Source organism: Haliotis rubra, unplaced genomic scaffold (genome assembly GCF_003918875.1).
Source record: "Haliotis rubra isolate DU_JTF1 unplaced genomic scaffold, ASM391887v1 Scf1, whole genome shotgun sequence".
Classification (NCBI taxonomy): Eukaryota; Metazoa; Mollusca; class Gastropoda; order Lepetellida; family Haliotidae; genus Haliotis; species Haliotis rubra.
In genome coordinates this window covers 4048653-4068749 of record NW_025764891.1, presented here as the reverse complement: position 1 = coordinate 4068749, position 20097 = coordinate 4048653, and the positions used below count along the sequence as shown (strand labels likewise).

The 20097-nt window shown below is 40.8% G+C and overlaps 1 protein-coding gene across 3 annotated transcripts in view; it reads left to right on the top strand.

Moving 5' to 3' along the window:
- The window catches only part of LOC124272371 (myosin heavy chain, skeletal muscle-like), a 44024-nt gene extending 39789 nt beyond the window's left edge, over positions 1-4235 (top strand). For all 3 annotated transcript variants that reach the window (XM_046707572.1, XM_046707722.1, XM_046707641.1), the window contains exon 2: positions 1653-4235. In XM_046707572.1, coding sequence (XP_046563528.1) covers positions 1653-3053 — 1401 coding nt within the window. In that variant the 3' untranslated portion in view covers positions 3054-4235. The remainder of the gene's footprint in view (positions 1-1652) is intronic.
- The last annotated feature ends 15862 nt before the right edge of the window (positions 4236-20097 follow it).

Genomic DNA, 20097 nt, shown 5'->3' with positions numbered 1-20097 from the left:
TCCGCTGTTCTATTTCTATCGTCGATTCTTTTTACCTTAGTTTTTATGCCTGAACCAGTCATGTGTCTATTGAGCGCAGCGCAGCACTCAAACATGCAACAAAGCGGTACTTAAATCAGTACAAGTGGGGTGAAATTGTGACTGAAAGAGAAGGCCACGCCATGCAGGAAGGTGGTTCAAGGTCATGGTGGCCTGACCTTTCTGTCAGGGAGCTGGATCTGTGTAGGGGAATGGCATGTTTGTTTGTTTGTTGTTTAACGCCGTGCTCGCCAGTATTACAGCTGTACGACGTCATGTATGAAATTGAGTCAGGACCAGACAATCCAATGACTGACATCATGAGCATCGTTATACTGATGTAGGATACGATGACAAGCATTAACATTAAGTCATTAGTCAGCATTAAGCATTACGTCAGCTGGTCTGATCACCCACCCTGCATGCGTAAATAATTCGAGTTATTGTAGGTTCAACACGACCGAAAATATATTAATGAATAAAGAATATTAAGGGACCCAGAATTTACCTGGAGACACAATTTCGACATATCAAAGTTCGTCACAACGGTGTTTGACTGTATTTATCAACTGCGGGGCTAAAGGGTTTACACTTGAGACACCCGTGAAGATCCGGGTTAGAATCGATCTTCAGCAGCCCATGCTTGTCTGACAGGCGACTAACAGGATCGGGAGGTCAGGCTCGCTGACTTGGTTTACACATGTCATCGGTTCCCAGTTGCGTAGATCGATGCTCATGCTGTTGATCACTGGATTGTCTGGTCCAGACTCGACGGCGGCGTAAAGTGCGGCGTAAAACTAAACTCACTCACTCACTTCACTTCAAACTTATATTTGACAAAAAGAATTACAAACGTTATTAAACATTCCCATGTTTGTAGGCAGAGGACAGTCGCCACATTACTGCAAACGTATGGTCCAAAACGCAATGTTGGTGCCCATATCAAACACATCACCATAGAATAACCATTTCCTTTTTGTTTTTTGTTTGTTTTTTAGGCGCCATGGGTCGCTGAAAAAAATCGAATACAGGTGTATTCTTTGCCTGGCAGTTAATATTATTATGCCCTACGGTCGATTGTCCATTTAGCTTAGTCTGTGACATTAGCACCTTGCGGACGTAAAACTGAGGCAATCCCCATATATTAATGGATATTAACCACCAGATGGTTATGAATTATACATTGCGCGAGCGTATATGATCGCTTAAGCATTAGCTTTTATCAGTACCAATTATATTTGGAAAGTCATCGTCGCGATTGTGTTGCCTCTGGTCGATTATATAGTTCACGTGTTAGCCTTAGTTTCTTCCGGTCGATCATTTGGCTATTAGAGTCGATTATAATGGGGATTGGGTGGTCAGTCTCGTTGACTTAGCTGATGTCGAGGGTCGTAGCGCACCTCAGCTTAAGCCTATGTTTAAGAGTAGGAGTTACGATCCACTCAGCACTAAGATCATTTTGTGGAACAACGGCACGGTCAATTCTAATTATTTACCGATTGACGTGATATATGGTTGATGTATGGCTGTCTGCGGCGTACAAAACATTCCCTCACTGAGAGTCCTGGTGGGCTACACAATTTAGTTGTGGTGGCCAAAGTCAGAGAATATAACTATGCTTCTTCTATTCGCAGGACTCTCCTAAACCAGCGATGACAGAACGGACTGGATTACAGAGGGTTTATCTTGAAGGGCTGGAGTTTCTTCAGGGCAAGATCAACGAGGTCGAGGTCGAGCTTACTAATGTCAAGGTCACGTACTACCAATGTAAAGAGGTATCAGACGACAGCTTCGAGGAGTACCTAAAGCGGTGTGACAGTAATTTTCTTCAGGGCAACAATGATTTGCGAAAACATAATCAGAAACTTGAGGTGATAGACGCCGAGATGAGGATTGTGACCCTCCTGAACCAGCTGAGGGAGTTGGCAGGTGACCCTGACACCATCATGTTCTTAACTGAATACTGGGACAATGTGAAGTCAACGACCGACAGCCTTAGAGCTCTTCTTCACACGTTTCAACAGACCGTCCTCAACAGACTCAAAATGAATTGTATCAGTTACCACGATTCCACCGTTCAGTTAGACGTCAGTGTTAAATATACGGACGATATATCAGGCTATCTGACTAGTATAGAAAAAATCCTGACGAACACTCAGATTCTTGTTAAAAGTTTCAATGGCGGCCTTCATCAAGATTTATACGACACAACCGGGTTTTCAGAAAGGATTCTTGTTTCCTGTGATCTCAAAGCCTTTCCTATTCTGAGGTTCGTGAGTGACGTGACTTCCAAGATTGAAACCATGTGTGATCTCGCGCGTCAGTGGATTCAGCGAGACGAGACTTACATGTACGAGATCAACAACTACATCAAGCAGACGAGATCCATCACGAAAAGGCGGGAAGACGATCTGCGCAGCCAGAAACTGAAGCATAAGAGAATTGGGAAAACCGTGAAATCTTCTTACCTCATGCTCCAGAACAACCGGGAAAAGCTTCAGAAGATTGAGACAGAGCTGAACTGTCTAGAGGGACAGCTGGAAGGGACTCAGAACGAGAAGAAGTGTAAACATGTGGAAAAACAACAGAAGGAAAGCATGGTAGACTTTCTAAAAATTACACTTTCGCAAACGAAACGGAATTACGCACTACAGATGAAGAGATCCAAGCTTTTGAGGCAGGTTAAAGAACTGGAACAGTTTCTGGGAGAAATTGAAAAAGAATTGACCAAGATTGAGGACGATATCGTGGTGAAGGCGCAGGAAAAGGTACTCCTGGAGGAGAAGGTTGAAGTGGGTGAGAAATCGTACAGCTCCTTGAAATGTGATATGGATAAGTTCAGCGAGAATTTGAGTAAGTTGGAGCATGAGGTGACGGATCTGTCTGGCCAGCTTCTGCAGTTGGAGATTATACACACCTTCAAAACTAGTCCGGAGAAGATCGAGGAGATCTACGACAGACCCTCCACTGTCAAACTAGCCCCCTCACTCAAGGAAAAGATTCAGAGGAAGCGAAAGATGCAAAAACCGAGTTGACTGCATTCGGCACCACTCGTCCCATTCCGTCAAATGTAACGTGCCCGTTCGGAATGGAACGAGTGGTCATTGGTGGTTGTTTACATAGTGCGCATGCGTAAATATTCTCATTAGACCTGGTGACACCCGTCGCTGAAACTGACAGACCAATGTTGCCAAATGTTTTGTACGCAGTGAACAATTTAATTTCTGAGAGATTTTTTTCAGTAAGGATTTCGATTCATGTCCGTGATTTCTTTACAAAATCACACACTTCCGATGTGAGCCGAAAGATATCCTCGCTATCAAGTTGATTTTGGAACCCTCTCCAGTGTGGTTCAAACACTCAGGGTGTGTGACAGGTTTTGTATGTCATTGTAAAGACTGACAATAGACTCTTGTGAGACCTGTGTGCCATGTATAAAATGTCGGAGGCTTTATTCCATCGACTTACTGAATTTTCAAGATGGCGGATTAACCAAGTATTTTCAATAATTTACGTTAGAAGACACACTGAAAGCGAATTTTAAATTTTGGAAACGAGTTTACCTGCAGTGAAACCTTGTTGCCCCAAAGCGGTTATTTAGCGACGATTTTTATAAGTCCTCCAGATCTTTGTGTCTTGCTGTCTACCGTGTAAAACAGCATTCACCTAGTCAATAGAGAGTCTATAGGCTGCATAGCATGTGACAATGGACAATCAGTGTATTTCCTATTACTGATAGCTAAATAGATGCTATAGTACTCTGAACATAGGCGTAAACAGGTTTCACTGTAGGAAGTATAAATATCAACATGCACCGTATTTCCTCAATTAAAGGCGGTGATCGAGTACCATTGCCAGTTGCCCTAATTGAAGTCGGACCGTCGAGCCTGGTCCCGGATCCACAAAGCTTTCGTAGCGTTACGACATTCGCCAGCCTATGGTAAACCACAGAGTTACGACAGGTTGTAACGTTACGAACGTTTTTTGGATCGTGACCCTTGTCTCCAATGGACCCCGGGTCCATCATTTGATATGAATTAATTATCCCTATCACATCAACATACGGCATGTGTGAGTTCCCACGTTGAGGAAATACGGTGTGTACGTTTATACAGACACGTGGTTCATGTTTAGGCAGTACACATTGGCCATGGATGTAAACGAGATGATGTTTAACTAGATTGTCGTTCCTTATTAAACCTTGTTTACACAAGGTAGATTAAAGCCTTTACGAGTCCGTCTCTAGTCCAGAACTACCCAGTGCTATTATTCCCCACGTCTCGCTAATAAATATGTGGCATTTCCTTGTTTTACTAAATTGAAGTTGAGACATTTCATGTTAACAAAACAGTAGCCTTTTCATTCACAATTGCTTTGAATAATACTTACACAATTTACCTGTTCACTGACCCAAAATTTCGCAAATTTAAAAGTGAGGCTGGACAGTTATAGTAATGTAAAGGATCAAAGTCAATGAGATGTGAAATAACCCACTGGCTTGTCATTCCATAAAAACTTTTTTTATTTTGGCTCTTTTTACCCGATGATTAATTCTTTTCAGAAATCACACAAATTGATCTGCATACCGTAATAAAAATGTCTCCAGTGATATAAATCGTAACACCATGTGAAACAGGGAGATATTACAATTATTTTCCCAAAAAATATTCCATTCAAATCACGTGGTGTTGTTTCGCTGTTTTCATTTCCATGGAAATATACTGAACATCATTGAAAAAGCACCACTTATAAAAGTTCAGATTGTTAAAAGCACGTGTAAAGAATTGATATTTTTGAGTGGCCAACAGATGGACGACTGACTAAAACAACAACACAGAAAAGACGCTCATTCATTGAAATGTTCCACAGTCAGAAAGGATCAAACACACGTGGGGTCAAATCGAAAAGTCAATATCGCGTGTGACCGCCATTTGCATTGACACATGCAGTTCAACGTCTCCTCATTGAGTCAATAAGCGTTCCGAATAGAGTTCTTGAGGATGGCATTCCACTTCTGCAGTAGTGCAGCCTCAAGTTCCCGGATGTTTCGCATCTTTGTCGCCGCGAAAGACTTTTACCAATTTCGTCCCACAAGTGCTCCATTGGGGATACATCTGGCGACTGTGCTGGCCAATGAATAACCTGGATGTGTTGCTGGGCCAGATACTGCAGGGAAAGTCTTGTTGTGTGTGCCCCTGCATTGTCCTGTTGAAAAGTATAGACATCTTGGTGGTGATTGAAGACAGATACGATGTGATTCTAAAGAATCTGCTCGCGGTAATAAAGGGCATTAACTCTCCCTTGACAGACATGAAGGCAGTCCTGTGATTGTAATTTATTCCGACCCAGACCATGACACTCCCACCACCCAGAGGTCTGTCTGAACCAAACACTCATCAGCATAACGTTCACCACGTCTACGCCAAACACGTAATCGTCCGTCAGCATTACCTAGATGAAGACGTGACTCGTCAGTGACTACCACACCATGCCATTGTTGTAACCTTTACTGAAAATGCCTGCTAGCCCATTGTATACGCTCATTGCGGTGTCTGTCAGTCAGAATTGGTCCAACGTAAGGACGTCGAGCATGGAGCCCTGTAGCGTATAGACGGTGTCGCATGGAGTCAGCGCTGATGACCCCCACGTCAACCTTGAACTAGTGCAGCAGTCCTGGCAGTCGGCAGTGTTCAATCACTGATATGGACAAGGTCAATATGGCGATCCTGATGGAGCGTCGTAACACGTTGTTGCCAAGGTCATTGAAGGTCACGGGTGCTGCCTGTCTACTGATGTCGTCTATGAAGCCTAACGATGGTGGAGTGGCCAAGTCCAAGTTGTCGAGCAATATCCCTGCTGCTGGTGCCAACCTGAATCATGCCTAGTGCACGTTCTCTTTCGTGAGGTGTTAACCTCGGCATCTCTGTCCTCGTTTCACAATCGTTAGTGAAGCAATGAGAATCGGTTCTCATATATCTGCTCTTAATGTCACAGTGAGTATGATTTCAGATAAAATTCGCGCTTTTTTCATGGCGTGGCTGCATGTTGATGCATTTTGGAATTAAGAGTCATACTGTGGACAGGAATTTGTTTCTAAAGCATATTTTAAACTGGACATGCCCTTCGACTTCATGTTAGTTATATTCATTGATCATTGTCATGCTGAAATACATCTTGATGACAATATGGACAATTTTAGACTGGTGCGTTTTCAATAATGTTCAGTATATTTTCTTGATCTGAACGATAAACAGCAAACAGAAAACCCAGTCTAATTTACTCAAATTTGGAAGGCTGTAAATGTGGTTGTAGGAATAACGGGGTTTTACAGTAACACAGCCAGTGCAAAGAGTATTTTAGGATTTAACTGACTAGGAAACATATGTTCTAATCAAACGACATAAGGGTTTACAATGTGATCCGATACTGGATCGCCACGTGACTGTTCGTCCATTAAATTGTGTATGGGGTGGCTAGGCTGACACAAGTCCACATATCTTGGTCTTGTGTCAAGATAGAAATGAGAGAAAATCAAAATAAAGAATTACAATTTTACCTCTCGTTTGTTTCATTTGTGTTAGTGAGTGAGTTGGGTTTAACACCCCTAATTCATGTATATGTCGGGGAAATACCAAAGAGGCGCAGAACACTTAAGACGATCCAATGATCAGGGTGATAACCAAGTATTAAAATCAGGATGAATACTGGATTTGAACACACGGACACAGGATCATGTCAGGACTAAGGGACGCAACTCTGAACACTGAGTCCTGAATACATCTCTGTCCGAATTGCGTCTATTCCCACAGGTCCGTATAGAGACGGATACTATAACATAATCTATAGTAACTGTTCAATAATGTCGTATGTATGCCTCACGGTTTGCGAAATAGTTTGACTGATCCAGCCCAAGACAGATATGGGTCTATCGGCGCAAGGTTAAAGGAAGCTCCAGTAAAATAGCACTGAAGACCCTATGGGTTGATTGCAAATATAAAGTCTCTCTTATAGATATATCTGTTGTATTTTCTCAGTCATGCAAGGGTGCTTTGTCTGTGTTATGTATCGAAAGAAACATCTGACACAACATCTGTCAACAATTGCATGTATTCATGAACCCTTGGAAGCGGACATAATATATATCTTGCACGTCTACGGCATTAACGAGAGATTCAGTTGGGTATCTCCAGAAGTTTGATAGAATATAAATAAGTGAGTTAGTGAGTATGGTTTTACGCCGCTTTTAGCAATATTCCAGAAATATCACGGCGGAGGACACCAGAAATGGGCTTCACACATTGTACCCATGTGGGGGTCGAACCCGGGTCTTCAGCGTGACGAACGAACGCTTTAACCACTAGGCTACCTCACCGCCACGTATATAAATGAGACATTATGATGTATTTAAATAAAACACACACACACACACACACACACACACACACACACACACACACACCTGGGACATCGGGACTTTCTGCAGAATACCTTGGGACAAAGTTATTTGATATCGAATATCCCTGAGACAGGAGGGTGTTTTTAAACAAATATATAGTCTTGGGACGAAATGACTTGCCGTAGAATATCCTTGGGCAGAGTGATTTAGTAGGATATACTCCCATGACAGAGGATATACACGATATCCTTGTGACAGATATATAGAAATTATATATAGTTAGATGGATTTTCTAAAGAAAATACCTGGAATTTGAGAGATTTCCTAGGAAATTTCCCCAGGGTATGTCTTAATTCCAGAACAGAGACTTTCTATTTGGAACCAAAACCTACAGCCAAAACACACGAAGCTTTCCACATGGACCAGATAACTGACAGTTCAAGGAAAGGTCGTCAAATGCTCTGAGCCACAAGTATTGTTAGTCTTCATCATCCACAGTGACACGTGCGCCCTCGGTCAATCCACTAATACGGGATCGATTAATCAGAAACCAGGCGTAAATATATAGAGCCCAACACCTGTTCAAGATACTGAGAAGGAGATAGAAATCGCCTGCAGGCAGCTGTAGTACCACAGTTCATTAATTGAAATAAAATGTTACATGATATGTACACTGACTCCTGAAACACGCAGGTGATATCATTATTTAGCTATCCAATTGTATTCACGAATGGCTATTGTTCATGCCTACGTTATCTTAAAACCAAAGAGAACTAATTTGTATTTTGCCACACAGGTGAAAGACACATGTCTGAGAAACCATGTCGCCAACGGACTCGAACCTGGGTTCTATTCACCACATGTGCAATGTGCAAAGCCCGCCGTGATATTGCTGGCATATGGCTTAAAGCCACGACGCTATTAAGACGGTTTCTACTTTGGGGAAATCCACGAGCACGGGTAAGGTGCGGGCATGATCGTGGGGAACCGTGATTCGAACTCAAATCGTAGGTTTCTGCTTTGCCAAAGGGACGCAACTCAGTATTGCATATTGCGGCCACCTTATATCAATTTGAGATTGAGAGGTTATTACATGACAGAGAAGGTCCCCTCGGGCTGATATGGTAGTCTCGGGTAATATGAATGGCGAAAGGAAAACTATCATATCATTACCTTTTTATCACATCAGGGGACGTAACTCTAAAATAAACTAGGCTCCGTCTATTGAAGTTTCGAGCATTTGCCTGTATTCATTCCGTACCAGTTTAGTAGCCGGGCAATACGGCTGATATGTTGTTATTTAGACATCTCATCTGTTACATATAAATGCCGGCAATTCCAATTTCTCATTTGAGTTCAGTGGCAGTGGCAGTGGCTTAGTGTTGTGGTTAAAGAGGTCGCTCATCACGCCGGGGTTCGATTCCTCATATGGGTACTGTGTGTGAAGCCCATTTCTGGTGTCCCCATCCGCGATATTGCTGCAATATTGCTAAAAGCGGCGTAAAACTAAAACTCACTCACTCACCCCACTCACCCACCCACACACTCACTCACTCGAATCCACATTTCTTTCTGAAGGCATGGTGGAGAAATATGGCCAAAATACAAAGACGGTTTTCCACTCCCCTGTATGAGTCTGTGGGTCAGGAGCTGACCGGCAAGTACCGCCGGATTGCACAAGCCACCAAGGAGAAACCAAGGAAAAACTCTCCTCTACGTCCACCTACTTGAGGACCGCCTCCGTGGTGTAGTGGTTAGAGCGTCCGCCCGGAGAGCGGAAGGTCGCGGGTTCGATCCCTGACCGCGTCATACCAAAAAGACGTTAAAATATGGTACTTGTTGGTCCCTGCCTGGCGCTCGGCATTAATGGGTACAACAAGGACTGGTCGGCTCGGAGTCAGTATAATGTGTCTGAGTGGGGTATTCATGCTTCACTGCGGCATGGTATCTCAGTGAGCTAGTACTATAAAACCAGCTTAAGTCTTGGCTAGTACAAGCAGCCGCACATACACATACACATGCATGCACGTCGTCATATGAGCGAAATATTCTCAAGCACGACGTTAAACACAATTTCACCTCACCTCCACCTACTTGAGTCTGGACTCTATCAGGCGAGAGATCAGACGCAACCGTAACGACTTCTACATGGCGGCCATGGGAGACTATTTCCACCAGGCCTTGTATACTGGACAAAATAAGTTAGGGATATTATGATTGATATTTTATCAGTGTGTCAATGAATAAATAGATCATTATTCATAATTTCAAAAGTTACATATATCTCTAATTATTTTTGTCCGGTATATATAAATACAGGGAATTATCACTACGTAGAAGGGGGCAGTGGCCTAATGGTTAGAGCGTCGGTTAGTCAGGCTGAAGACCCCGGTTCGATTTCCAAAATGGGTACAATGTGTGGAGCCGATTTCTGGTGTTACATTGCTGGAATATTGCTGGAATGTTGCCCAAACCATACTCACTCACTTGCGACCTTTATTACTTCAAGCTTTTTTTTCAGAAAAACGACTATAATATTTAGTTTCTAATACATTTTCGAAAGTAGTTTCATTTTGTTCCAAATTCCCGAAGGAAAATATCAAACTATTTGCAATAGACTGCAGTTACATGATGTTGGAAGTGATGCAATATGCTATTGTACATATGCTACTTCTAAAGTATATGTAAATGTGTATGAAAGAGAAATACAAGAATATGTTTCTTTTATATTGTGTTAAATATGATAATTTAACCATGACGGTAAGATGGATTTAACTCCAATAAAAGTTTACAAGATGTGCCAGCTTAATAGGAGAGAAGTGAGTGAGTGAGTTTGTTTAAACCCTGCTGCAGTCTGAGAAAAGACATGTTACTGAAAGGTAAATATTTAAAGAATACATAACCTTTAGTGACTGTCAAATTGATTTATCTGATAACATTGATTACATTACCCAAACACAACCACCCTCAGAAACAACATGCAAAGTGTGTGGCATGAATGTGCTCCACTCTTCACACATGCACCCTGATCGGTGTATACCTACCTGTAATCATTCCTCTGATACAACAAGCGGGTCCTAAGTTCATGTTTATGGATGATAATGCCTGTCCATGGATGATAATGTCCGAGAAAGGGTTGTTAACGATGTTGTTTAGATGAACAACATCACACATATGGACTAGCCTGCAAGGTCACTTGATCTTAATCTCATTGAACATGCTTGGGACATTCTTGGAAGTCGTGTTTACGGTCTCCATGTTCTCCCTCAGACTCTAAATGACCTTGAACAGGCGTTTCAGAGAGAATGGCAGAACATTCCACAACAGCAACTTCTAAGGCTCATTTGGTCAATGCAAAGACGTGTAGAAGCTTGCATTTGCACTCCTGGTGGTCATACGCGCTACTGAACACTGCTTCTGTCCAAAACTGACTTGAACCTTAATGTTAACATTTTGCTCCATCAATGCAGCACATTTTGCACGATTGTTTCACAGGTACATGCTTTTGATGATTTGTAAGTCTATTATTGCTCTATACCATTCATTTCATTTTGTTAATATCGTGTACACGTTTCCCCTTTCTATTGCATCATTCCATCATTTGCAGTTTCAATAAATGAAAATGTAATAGGTCTACAAATTTGTGTTGCTTAACTTTTTGTGAGGAGTATACTATGGCGATACCCTTGAGCAAAACATGGTGCTGACTAACCTAGAACCATAATCACCGGGATTCGATTCCATGGTCACAAGTTCCTTACGTGTCCATGGGAAGCGCCTTCTTACACGACAGGCCACCCGTAGCAAACCCCCTGATGCAGATCATAAAGTTCACAGCTCTGATAATGTGCTGTGGAAGCATGGATCATAATCGCGGCAAATCTTCTATTCGAAACCTTCGTCATCATATATTCAAGACTTAGAATGTCTTTGTATACTTCTGGATATGATCTTTTGGATGTTTGGGGTTTTTTTCGTTTGGAGCAAGTGAGTGAGTTTGGCATTAAGACGTTTTCAGCAATAGTCCAGCAACACAACGGCGGCGGACACCTGAAATGGATTTCAAACATTGTAGCCATGTGGGGAATCGAACCAGGCCTTTGGTTTAACAAGCCAACGCTTTCACCATTCGACTACACCACCACCCCTGTTAGGTTTGGAAATATTGTCATAGGGTTCAGAGATACAAAGGCATGATCTGTGAATGCTGAAAACAGTGTGACTGACGGGAAAGAATGAATGAGTGAGTAATATTTCCAACATATTCCAGCTATATCAGAGCTCACCGCTTAATTGGGGAGGAAAGTCATAAGTGACGAATATCTCGGACCTGTGTCACTTTGGCGAAACCTGGAGTGGTCACAAACATAAGGTCAAACCCACAATTACATATTTCTGGCATACCCAAGGAATGACTCTGATCTCAGTGCTCCTTAATGAAACGCTTCAGTCTGTACCCACTCTGAACTGGTAAACATGATCCCATGCAACAACTCATCATGGTACACACTCAGCACAGTGTTAGAGCTAAAACATCCAGTCAACATTCTATTGGACTACAATGTTCCTTCCCGTGAAGATCCGGGTTTTAATTGGTCTTCAGGAACCCATACTTGTCATAAGAAATTACAAATGGATCCGGTGGTCAGACTCAATGACTTGGTTGACACATATCATCGTATCCTAATTGCGTAGATCGATGCTCATGCTTTGAGCAGACTTAGTCTAGACTTGATTATTTACATACCGCTGCCAGGTAGCTGGAATATTGCTGACTGCAGCGTTAAACAACAAACCTACAAATTCCTGGCTTCATGTGCATTCCCTAAACAGCTTCAGGGCACCTGGCCTGGGCTGGAATCCCCATTTCAGACACCGTGAGCTTGAATCCCCATTTCACACACCCTGAGCTAGAATCTCCATTTCAGACACCCTGAGCAGGAACCCCCATTTCAGACACCCTGAGCTGGAATCCCCATTTCAGACACCCTGAGCAGGAATTCCTATTTCAGACACCCTGAGCAGGAATCCCCATGTCAGACACCCTGAGCTGGAATCCCCATTTCAGACACCCTGAGCAGGAATTCCTATTTCAGACACCCAGAGCAGGAATCCCCATGTCAGACACCCTGAGCTGGAATCCCCATGTCAGACACCCTGAGCTGGAATCCCCATTTCAGACACCCTGAGCTGGAATCCCCATGTCAGACACCCTGAGCTGGAATCCCCATTTCAGACACCCTGAGCTGGAATCCCCATGTCAGACACCCTGAGCTGGAATCCCCATTTCAGACACCCTGAGCAGGAATCCCCATGTCAGACACCCTGAGCTGGAATCCCCATTTCAGACACCCTGAGCTGGAATCCCCAGACACCCTGAGCTGGAATCCCATGTCAGACACCCTGAGCTGGAATCCCCATGTCAGACACCCTGAGCTGGAATCCCCATTTCAGACACCCTGAGCTGGAATCCCCATGTCAGACACCTGAGCAGGAATCCCCATGTCAGACACCCTGAGCTGGAATCCCCATTTCAGACACAGTGTGCAGGAATCCCATGGGTGATAATGTTCTTGATTGCATATGCGATTTATGTTGTTCATAGAAAAGAGTAACACAAGTTTTAGCGAAAATTTGTTTATTCTTGCCATTTGGGCTTAAATTATAAATTCATCAAGGCAAAATTATATAACAAAATGCCATGGATACACTTGCTAAATGGACTAAAAAAATTATAACTTCTTTTCAAAAAAAGGAAAGATTTCAGTTCAGCAAAGGTTGATACTGAGCGATATAGGATACACCTCGCCCATCAAAACAACCATTACTACATCCTCAAACTGGGTTGTCATGGTCTCAGTTTTCACTGATGTGTGTATCCCAAACACCAAGATCAATGCTCATGTCAGTCACTGGATTGTGAGGTCCAGATTTGATTATTTACAGACCTCAGTCATATAGCTGAAGTATTGTAGTTGCAGTAAACAACCAACAAACATTCAGGAATTGTTTCAGACTGAATTGATTCAAAGGGCAAGGTCATTCAGGTTTCCTTCACATAAACTTCAATCTGTGATATTTGTCATGGACTCCTCTCTAAGCCCATTCTCTTCCCACAGAGGTTACTTGTCATATCTTCCTATGTAACCTCTGTTCTAATACGGCCCTTTCATGGTGTGAGCGTTCAAGACTCGTGATTGGAGGCAATCAGATTTAGTTGTGAAATCAGCTTAATTGTTTTAAAAGTGATCATTCAGCAAGGCCCATGCTGCTTCGAGAAAACTAAACTTTTTCCCCTGCCGATGCGCAAACGCTTTTTCTAGACAGAACTCAGTCATGTTAAGGGGATAAGTGGCGTCTCCATCGCCCTCGATCGGACAAGCCAGCCATTAAACGTCATCAACACAAGTCCCCGCAGATGGGGATATTTGTGGCTTTGCTTGTGTTCGCCAAGTTGAATCTAAGTCGATGTAACACGGTTCTGATTGGATAGAAAGAAGGGAGATAATTCCCATCTTTTGTCGCTAGATTTCACGAGAACCCGAAATATGGCCGTCATTATGAGGAAGATATGACAGTCACTCTGTCGAAGAGAATGCTCTAAGCCCTGGAATCAGTTTTGGTCTTCACTACCCCAGAAGATCAGGGTTAGAATTGGTCTTCAGCAACCCATGCTTGTCAATAAAAGATCTAAGGAACAGTGTTAGGCTCACTTGTCGACAACCGATCCCAATTGTGTACGAACTCATTATGTCAGTCACTTTGTCAGACTCGACTACCGAGACCAAACTGATGAATAATGAACAATGTCCAAAAACAAACAAACAAATCACATTTTGAATTTGATGAATGAAAATGTCCAAGACATAATTAAAGTAGGCATAACAAGACTAGATCTGACAAATGGCAAAACATGCCTTTGGTTTTGTATTGCCAAGGTTGAACAAAAGATCTGAATTGATACTGGTTTCATAGAACACATATGTCCTGATCATGCATTTTACATGCAAAAACAAACCTAACACACGATCTGTAATTATCTTAGTCTCAAAAACTAAAATACATAAATTCCATAACAGATAAACAAACCAACATCTTTCTGATGTCATCACATAGACATATTTATAAAAGCAACAAAACCCTTTCCAACTTCATAAGAAATCTCTACTAAACTCAGAGTCAGTGGTACAATTCTGACTACATCATGAGCATGTGTTTATGATCATCATTAAACAGCACTGACACCAGGTGTTCACAAAAAGATGAGTATCTTACCCCATCATAAACACATGAAAGGCTAAACAAGGCAACATAATTAAGGTACAAGTCAAAAGGGGGAATTGTATCAGATTGTCACCTAAGCATTAAATTTGGAAATGTCTTCCTCATGTCTACCACTAAACATTTTGAAAGCTTTGTTGTGGCCTTGAACGTTGTAACCTTGATCAAGCAACTTCTGTTGAGCCCTTGATCAAGCATGTAGTCGTATGTAGTCTTTGAAATCTTGGTAATAAGAGCATACTTGAGTGGACCTCAAGTTGTGAAATGTTGACACCAATGGCTGGAGCTGTTGAAATATTGCTCGACATAAAGGGGAAGTTGACTATTGGAAAGTTGAACTCATCCATTTTGTCACACAAACATAACAGAAATACAGTCATCTTTAACGTGAGTAATGACAGGTTGATGTTTAACCCAACATGAACCAGTACAAGCATTTCATACATCAGCAAGTGAACCTATCCCCACACTTCATGGACATCCATATGATGTCCACACAAAACGAATCCACTCGATTGCAGGGTTCACCATGCTTACTGTTCACAGTGTGGAACCCAAGTGTTTACCAATATCAATCCCATTCGTTAATCTTTTGTTTTAAGGTACATGCAGATATAATTGACCTATATAGAAATACCAGTCACTTGTTAATATAAAATATAAATGTCAAACTAAGTGTTTAAGTATTGGACTTGCAATTGTCTTAGTATTAAGCTATCTTTGTGGATCTGGCCCTGAACAAGTTGTAATACTGGTATTAGGATCCATATGCATAGTTTTTCTGTTACGGAAGACAATGGTATAATAAGACAATGGTATAATAAGACAATGGTATAATAAGACAATGGTATAATAGCAAACACTCAAAGAACCTGAATAATAGGAACAACTGACTGACTGAGTTTGGTTTTACGCCGCTTTGAGCAATATTCCAGCAACATTATGGCGGGCACACCAGAATGGGCTTCACACATTGTACCCATGTAATTCAATAGGTCTTCCGCATTGAAGCCAATGCTTAACCACTAGGCTACCCCACTGCCCCGAATAATAGGAACAAAGCCAAGGTATCCTCAAGACCATTATGAGAACAATCACTACATAAATGAATCAATATGCCCATTCAATCACTGTTTAGTCTGCATTCATGAGCAATTCAACAAGAAAATATTCTCAATGGAAACTCCCATAGGGTCAAAGTAACTATGGTACAGTTACTTGTTAAGAGCGCTAAGTTGAATGACAACATGGTGAAGCATTTTTTAGCTGGGGCATATGCCATATTGGATCATTACTTTTCTTATTCAGCACTCTCAATATTAATATGTTTACATTTTATACTGACAAAACACGTTCTTCCTACCAAATCACTAGGAAGGAATTTCTTTGTACAGACAAGTTTTAGTGTTTGTAAGTTGTTATGTAAATAGTTCAACAATTGAATCTACATTAGTGTTAAGGATATTTAGTTTTGATACAGCTCAGAAGGCAACCCTAATGTATATCATGCAGTAGGTACTTTTACTCTGAATACTGGCCAATAGACAAGTGCCCTGCTGTAACATTACATGCATTCTCACTTCTGATTGGTTGTCATAAATGATGTCACAGCAAAGGGAGAAAATCCATGGCACGTTCTCTGTGCAGCCACAAAGAAACGCAGAAGAAGATGTACAAATGAAAGCATACTTACATTCACTTCACAGAAGATTATTTACATTTTGTAACTTTCATGTTCAACAACAAAACTAAGACAGAATGGACAAATAGAGTCCCAATATATACTCTTAAAAAAGTAGGGGAACTTCATTTTTAATTTACGATTGCAAAAATTGGGAGATATATCAGAGTCAATCAATGTTGATATGATAATAATGAATGTTTTGAGAGTGCATCACCACTTGCACTTCCTTATGACCATAGTTGTTTGTACAGTAATCACTCTTGAAAGATGATTTTGTATGACCTGAAATTTGCATGTGTACAATTTTCATTTTCAAACAAAATAAAACAGCTAGAAACAAACACTAGCAACTGTGTGATGTAAGACGATTGTCAAAATGGTCTACAGTGATTTATCAACCTTCTTGAAAACTGTCAAAAACAAGAATGACACCCCATGTCACCTAACCTCGTTGTGCACGTGCATCCCATGCGTTGTGTTTAGGGGTGGTGATAAAGAGAAATGGTGGTGTGTTCATAAGATGTCTGTCTTTGAAAAGTTTGTTCACGCTTATACTTCCTATCCAAATTGAAAGTTCGGGTTCCCCTACTATTTTTAAAGAGTATATGTTAACAAATGTTGACAATCAACAGCTGGCAGACATGTGATACTGTTACAGATCGTGACACATGATGATTTTAATATATTGTTACAGGCCATGACATGAAAAACTTCAATGCATTGTTACAGGTATCGACAGATGATTTTAATGCACTGTTCACGACAAATGATTAATTGTACAGATCACTAGGGCTGTGTATTGGTAAATACACCTGTATTGCGATACCTATTGCGATATATTGGAAACTTAAGTGTATGACAGTGAGTGACACTAATTGGGCATGTCAATCTTATTTTCTACATTAGAAGTCCCTAACCATATATGTTTTGGTTCTGATAACAGTAATCCCAAAACAAGAAGACAAAGTCATCAATATCCCCGCAATGGCAAATACTCTTCATGAATATGTCTACGAGTTATGATTATGTCAAATGTTTTGTTGTGTATATAGAAAAGTGGAAGGAGAGTATTGAAAGGTTTTAAAAGTTCTGCTCCAGAAAGGAGCACTACCACCAGTTTCAGTCTAAGTCAAACTTGTTGGCATGGAAATGCAAAGATATTTTATTCAGAAATCCCAAACTACCAAAAGGCACCAGTACACCACCAGACCAATCTATGTGCCAAGTTATGTGAAGAAATAGTGAACGGTTTTAGAGTTCTGCTCCGGAAAAGAGCACTACCACCAATTTCAGTCTAAGTCAAACTTGTTGCCATGGAAACGCCAAAAATATTTAATTCAGAATTCCCAAACTACCAAAAGGCACCAGTACACCATCAGATTACCCAATATACCAGTAATACTGCAGATCACGACACATGATGAGACAAATTGTATATTGTCTCTGTATGTATAATCAGAACTATGGTAGTGGTATCAATCTAGTCGTGAAATACAGTACCAGAATTTTGATCATAAACATGTCCAGACATTAATCCCTGTCAAGCATTGCAAGATATTCTACATATATCTGTGTAATGGCAAACCCCAACTAATTATCTGTATTCATCCATCTACAACACTAATCTCATCAGCTCAAGGTCACGTGGCTGAAACACATCATAACAATTGAAGCTTCCATTGATTATCGGTGCGAAACGTGTGGTAAATACAACATCTAACTTAATAATTCGTAAAATGTCAATACAATATTGTATGAATTATGATTGTGACTCTGCATTGTAGTATATTTCTTCAAAAACCTATTCAACAACAGCGTTTAAGTTGTCTGAAGTTGTACTTACAAACAAGTTGATTTGAATCACTTCCCAGTTACAGTAATACATATTCCAAATGACTACCTCTCCATCCCTACTTCAACATGGCCCACCGTTACTTCTGTTACTCATCACTGTCCATGGCTGCCAAAACAGTTGGTCACAGTGACATTGCTATTTACAAATTGCATAAACCAGGGGACAACCCTGATTTGAAGTATACTCAAAAAAAGAGTTAAGGACCCAAACAATTTTCAATATTAAAGTATTTAATAATTCATATTATGATCCATGTAATACCTAAATATTGAATATTGGGGTGGTGCTTAACTTTTTTGTTGAGTATATTATGTTCATAGCGGAGGTTTTACTGGTGGCAAGAGTAAAGGTACTACCCATGGTTGAATATAGTGTTGGGAATTGGTTGAAATCTCACAATTGATGATTGCTTCATTACCAACGAACAATCATCGAAAAAAATTGGTTAGCGTCATTTTTCAGATTTTCCTATCCAGGTTGTTATTGTAGATATGTATAACATGATGCAACTTGCTACTTTAAAGTGATGACTAATATATCATGAACATAAACTTCCTTGAGTCTTCAAGAAATATTCAGTCATGGCTTTTCAGTTAGTGGAGTGAGTTTTCTATGAATTAAACATGTTTTCAGGCCCTGACAACTTCAACGATATGTTCCATTGTCAAGTATTTCAAAGACTAAAACAGTAGTTCCAAAATCGTTTATGTTCGATTATGAGAAAATGTGATCGATTGCTTGGTCGTTTGGTCACTGCGACCAATCTTCGATTATTTCAATTAATCGGAACACCTCTAGTTGAATACCCAATGTTTACAGCTTAAGAGACATGGGTCTCATACACCGCAAGAGCCAGGGACATGTGGACATGACAGTGGTTAGTAGGGCTGTAATGATGCATCGAACTATCGATGGATTGCAATTGCTGAGTCTCCGATAGCAATTAATCGATGGTAGAAACGAAAAACTATCAATGCATCGATGGTATGTGTCACTATCGATAGTTTAGTAATTGACTTCAGTTGATAAATGTGCAGCACAAAATACAAGATGTTTGGGTGCAGACTTGCAGCTTCATTGAGTTTATGTTTTAACTGTTTACTTGATCTAGGTTTCAAGTTCCTTGTCAGTAATTAAAAGAGACTGAAACTACTTCAACTTGTTTCCATTGCATATAAACTATACATTAATTTGGGAAATAATTTCAAATGAGACATATCAAGGAGAGAAAAAACTATTGCAATAGTTGGTCGCAATAGACTATCGCTATCGTATGTTTCCCCTTAATAGTCACCCCTAGTGGTTATTGAGTGTTTTACTTGATTGTGTGTGTTCCCAGATTTCATCTGAAAAACTATTGTTTTGACATTGATCATTTATGTATTTACAAACTAATTATTAACAATCATTCCTTCTTGTCATTGTCATGCAATGTTCTTTGTTTTTATTTATTTTGTTTACAGCTAATTTGTAAATTCATGTTCATTTGTACATACAAAAGAAAAGATCACAACTACAAAAGGTCTCACTTGTCACTCAAGCAAAGATGGCTCCAACCAAGATGGTTCTAACAAAGGAAGCTCTTACTTCAGAAACCAGGAACATGTCTTAGCAAGTTGTTGAGACAACAGCACCATCTAAAGACAACCTATTTCTTTGAGCTCACCACAGTAAACATGTCCAGAAAATACAGCAAATGTTCCCCAATAACAGGTTCGGGCCATCAGGCTTTGACACCTCTGGTATTCACTGTGTGCCAATTCTCACAAATCATACTCAAATAGCTTACCTCACTGTGTGAAGCAAACTTGGCCTTGACAAGAGAACATAAAAAGAATGTGTTAGAGATGCTTCCAACACTGC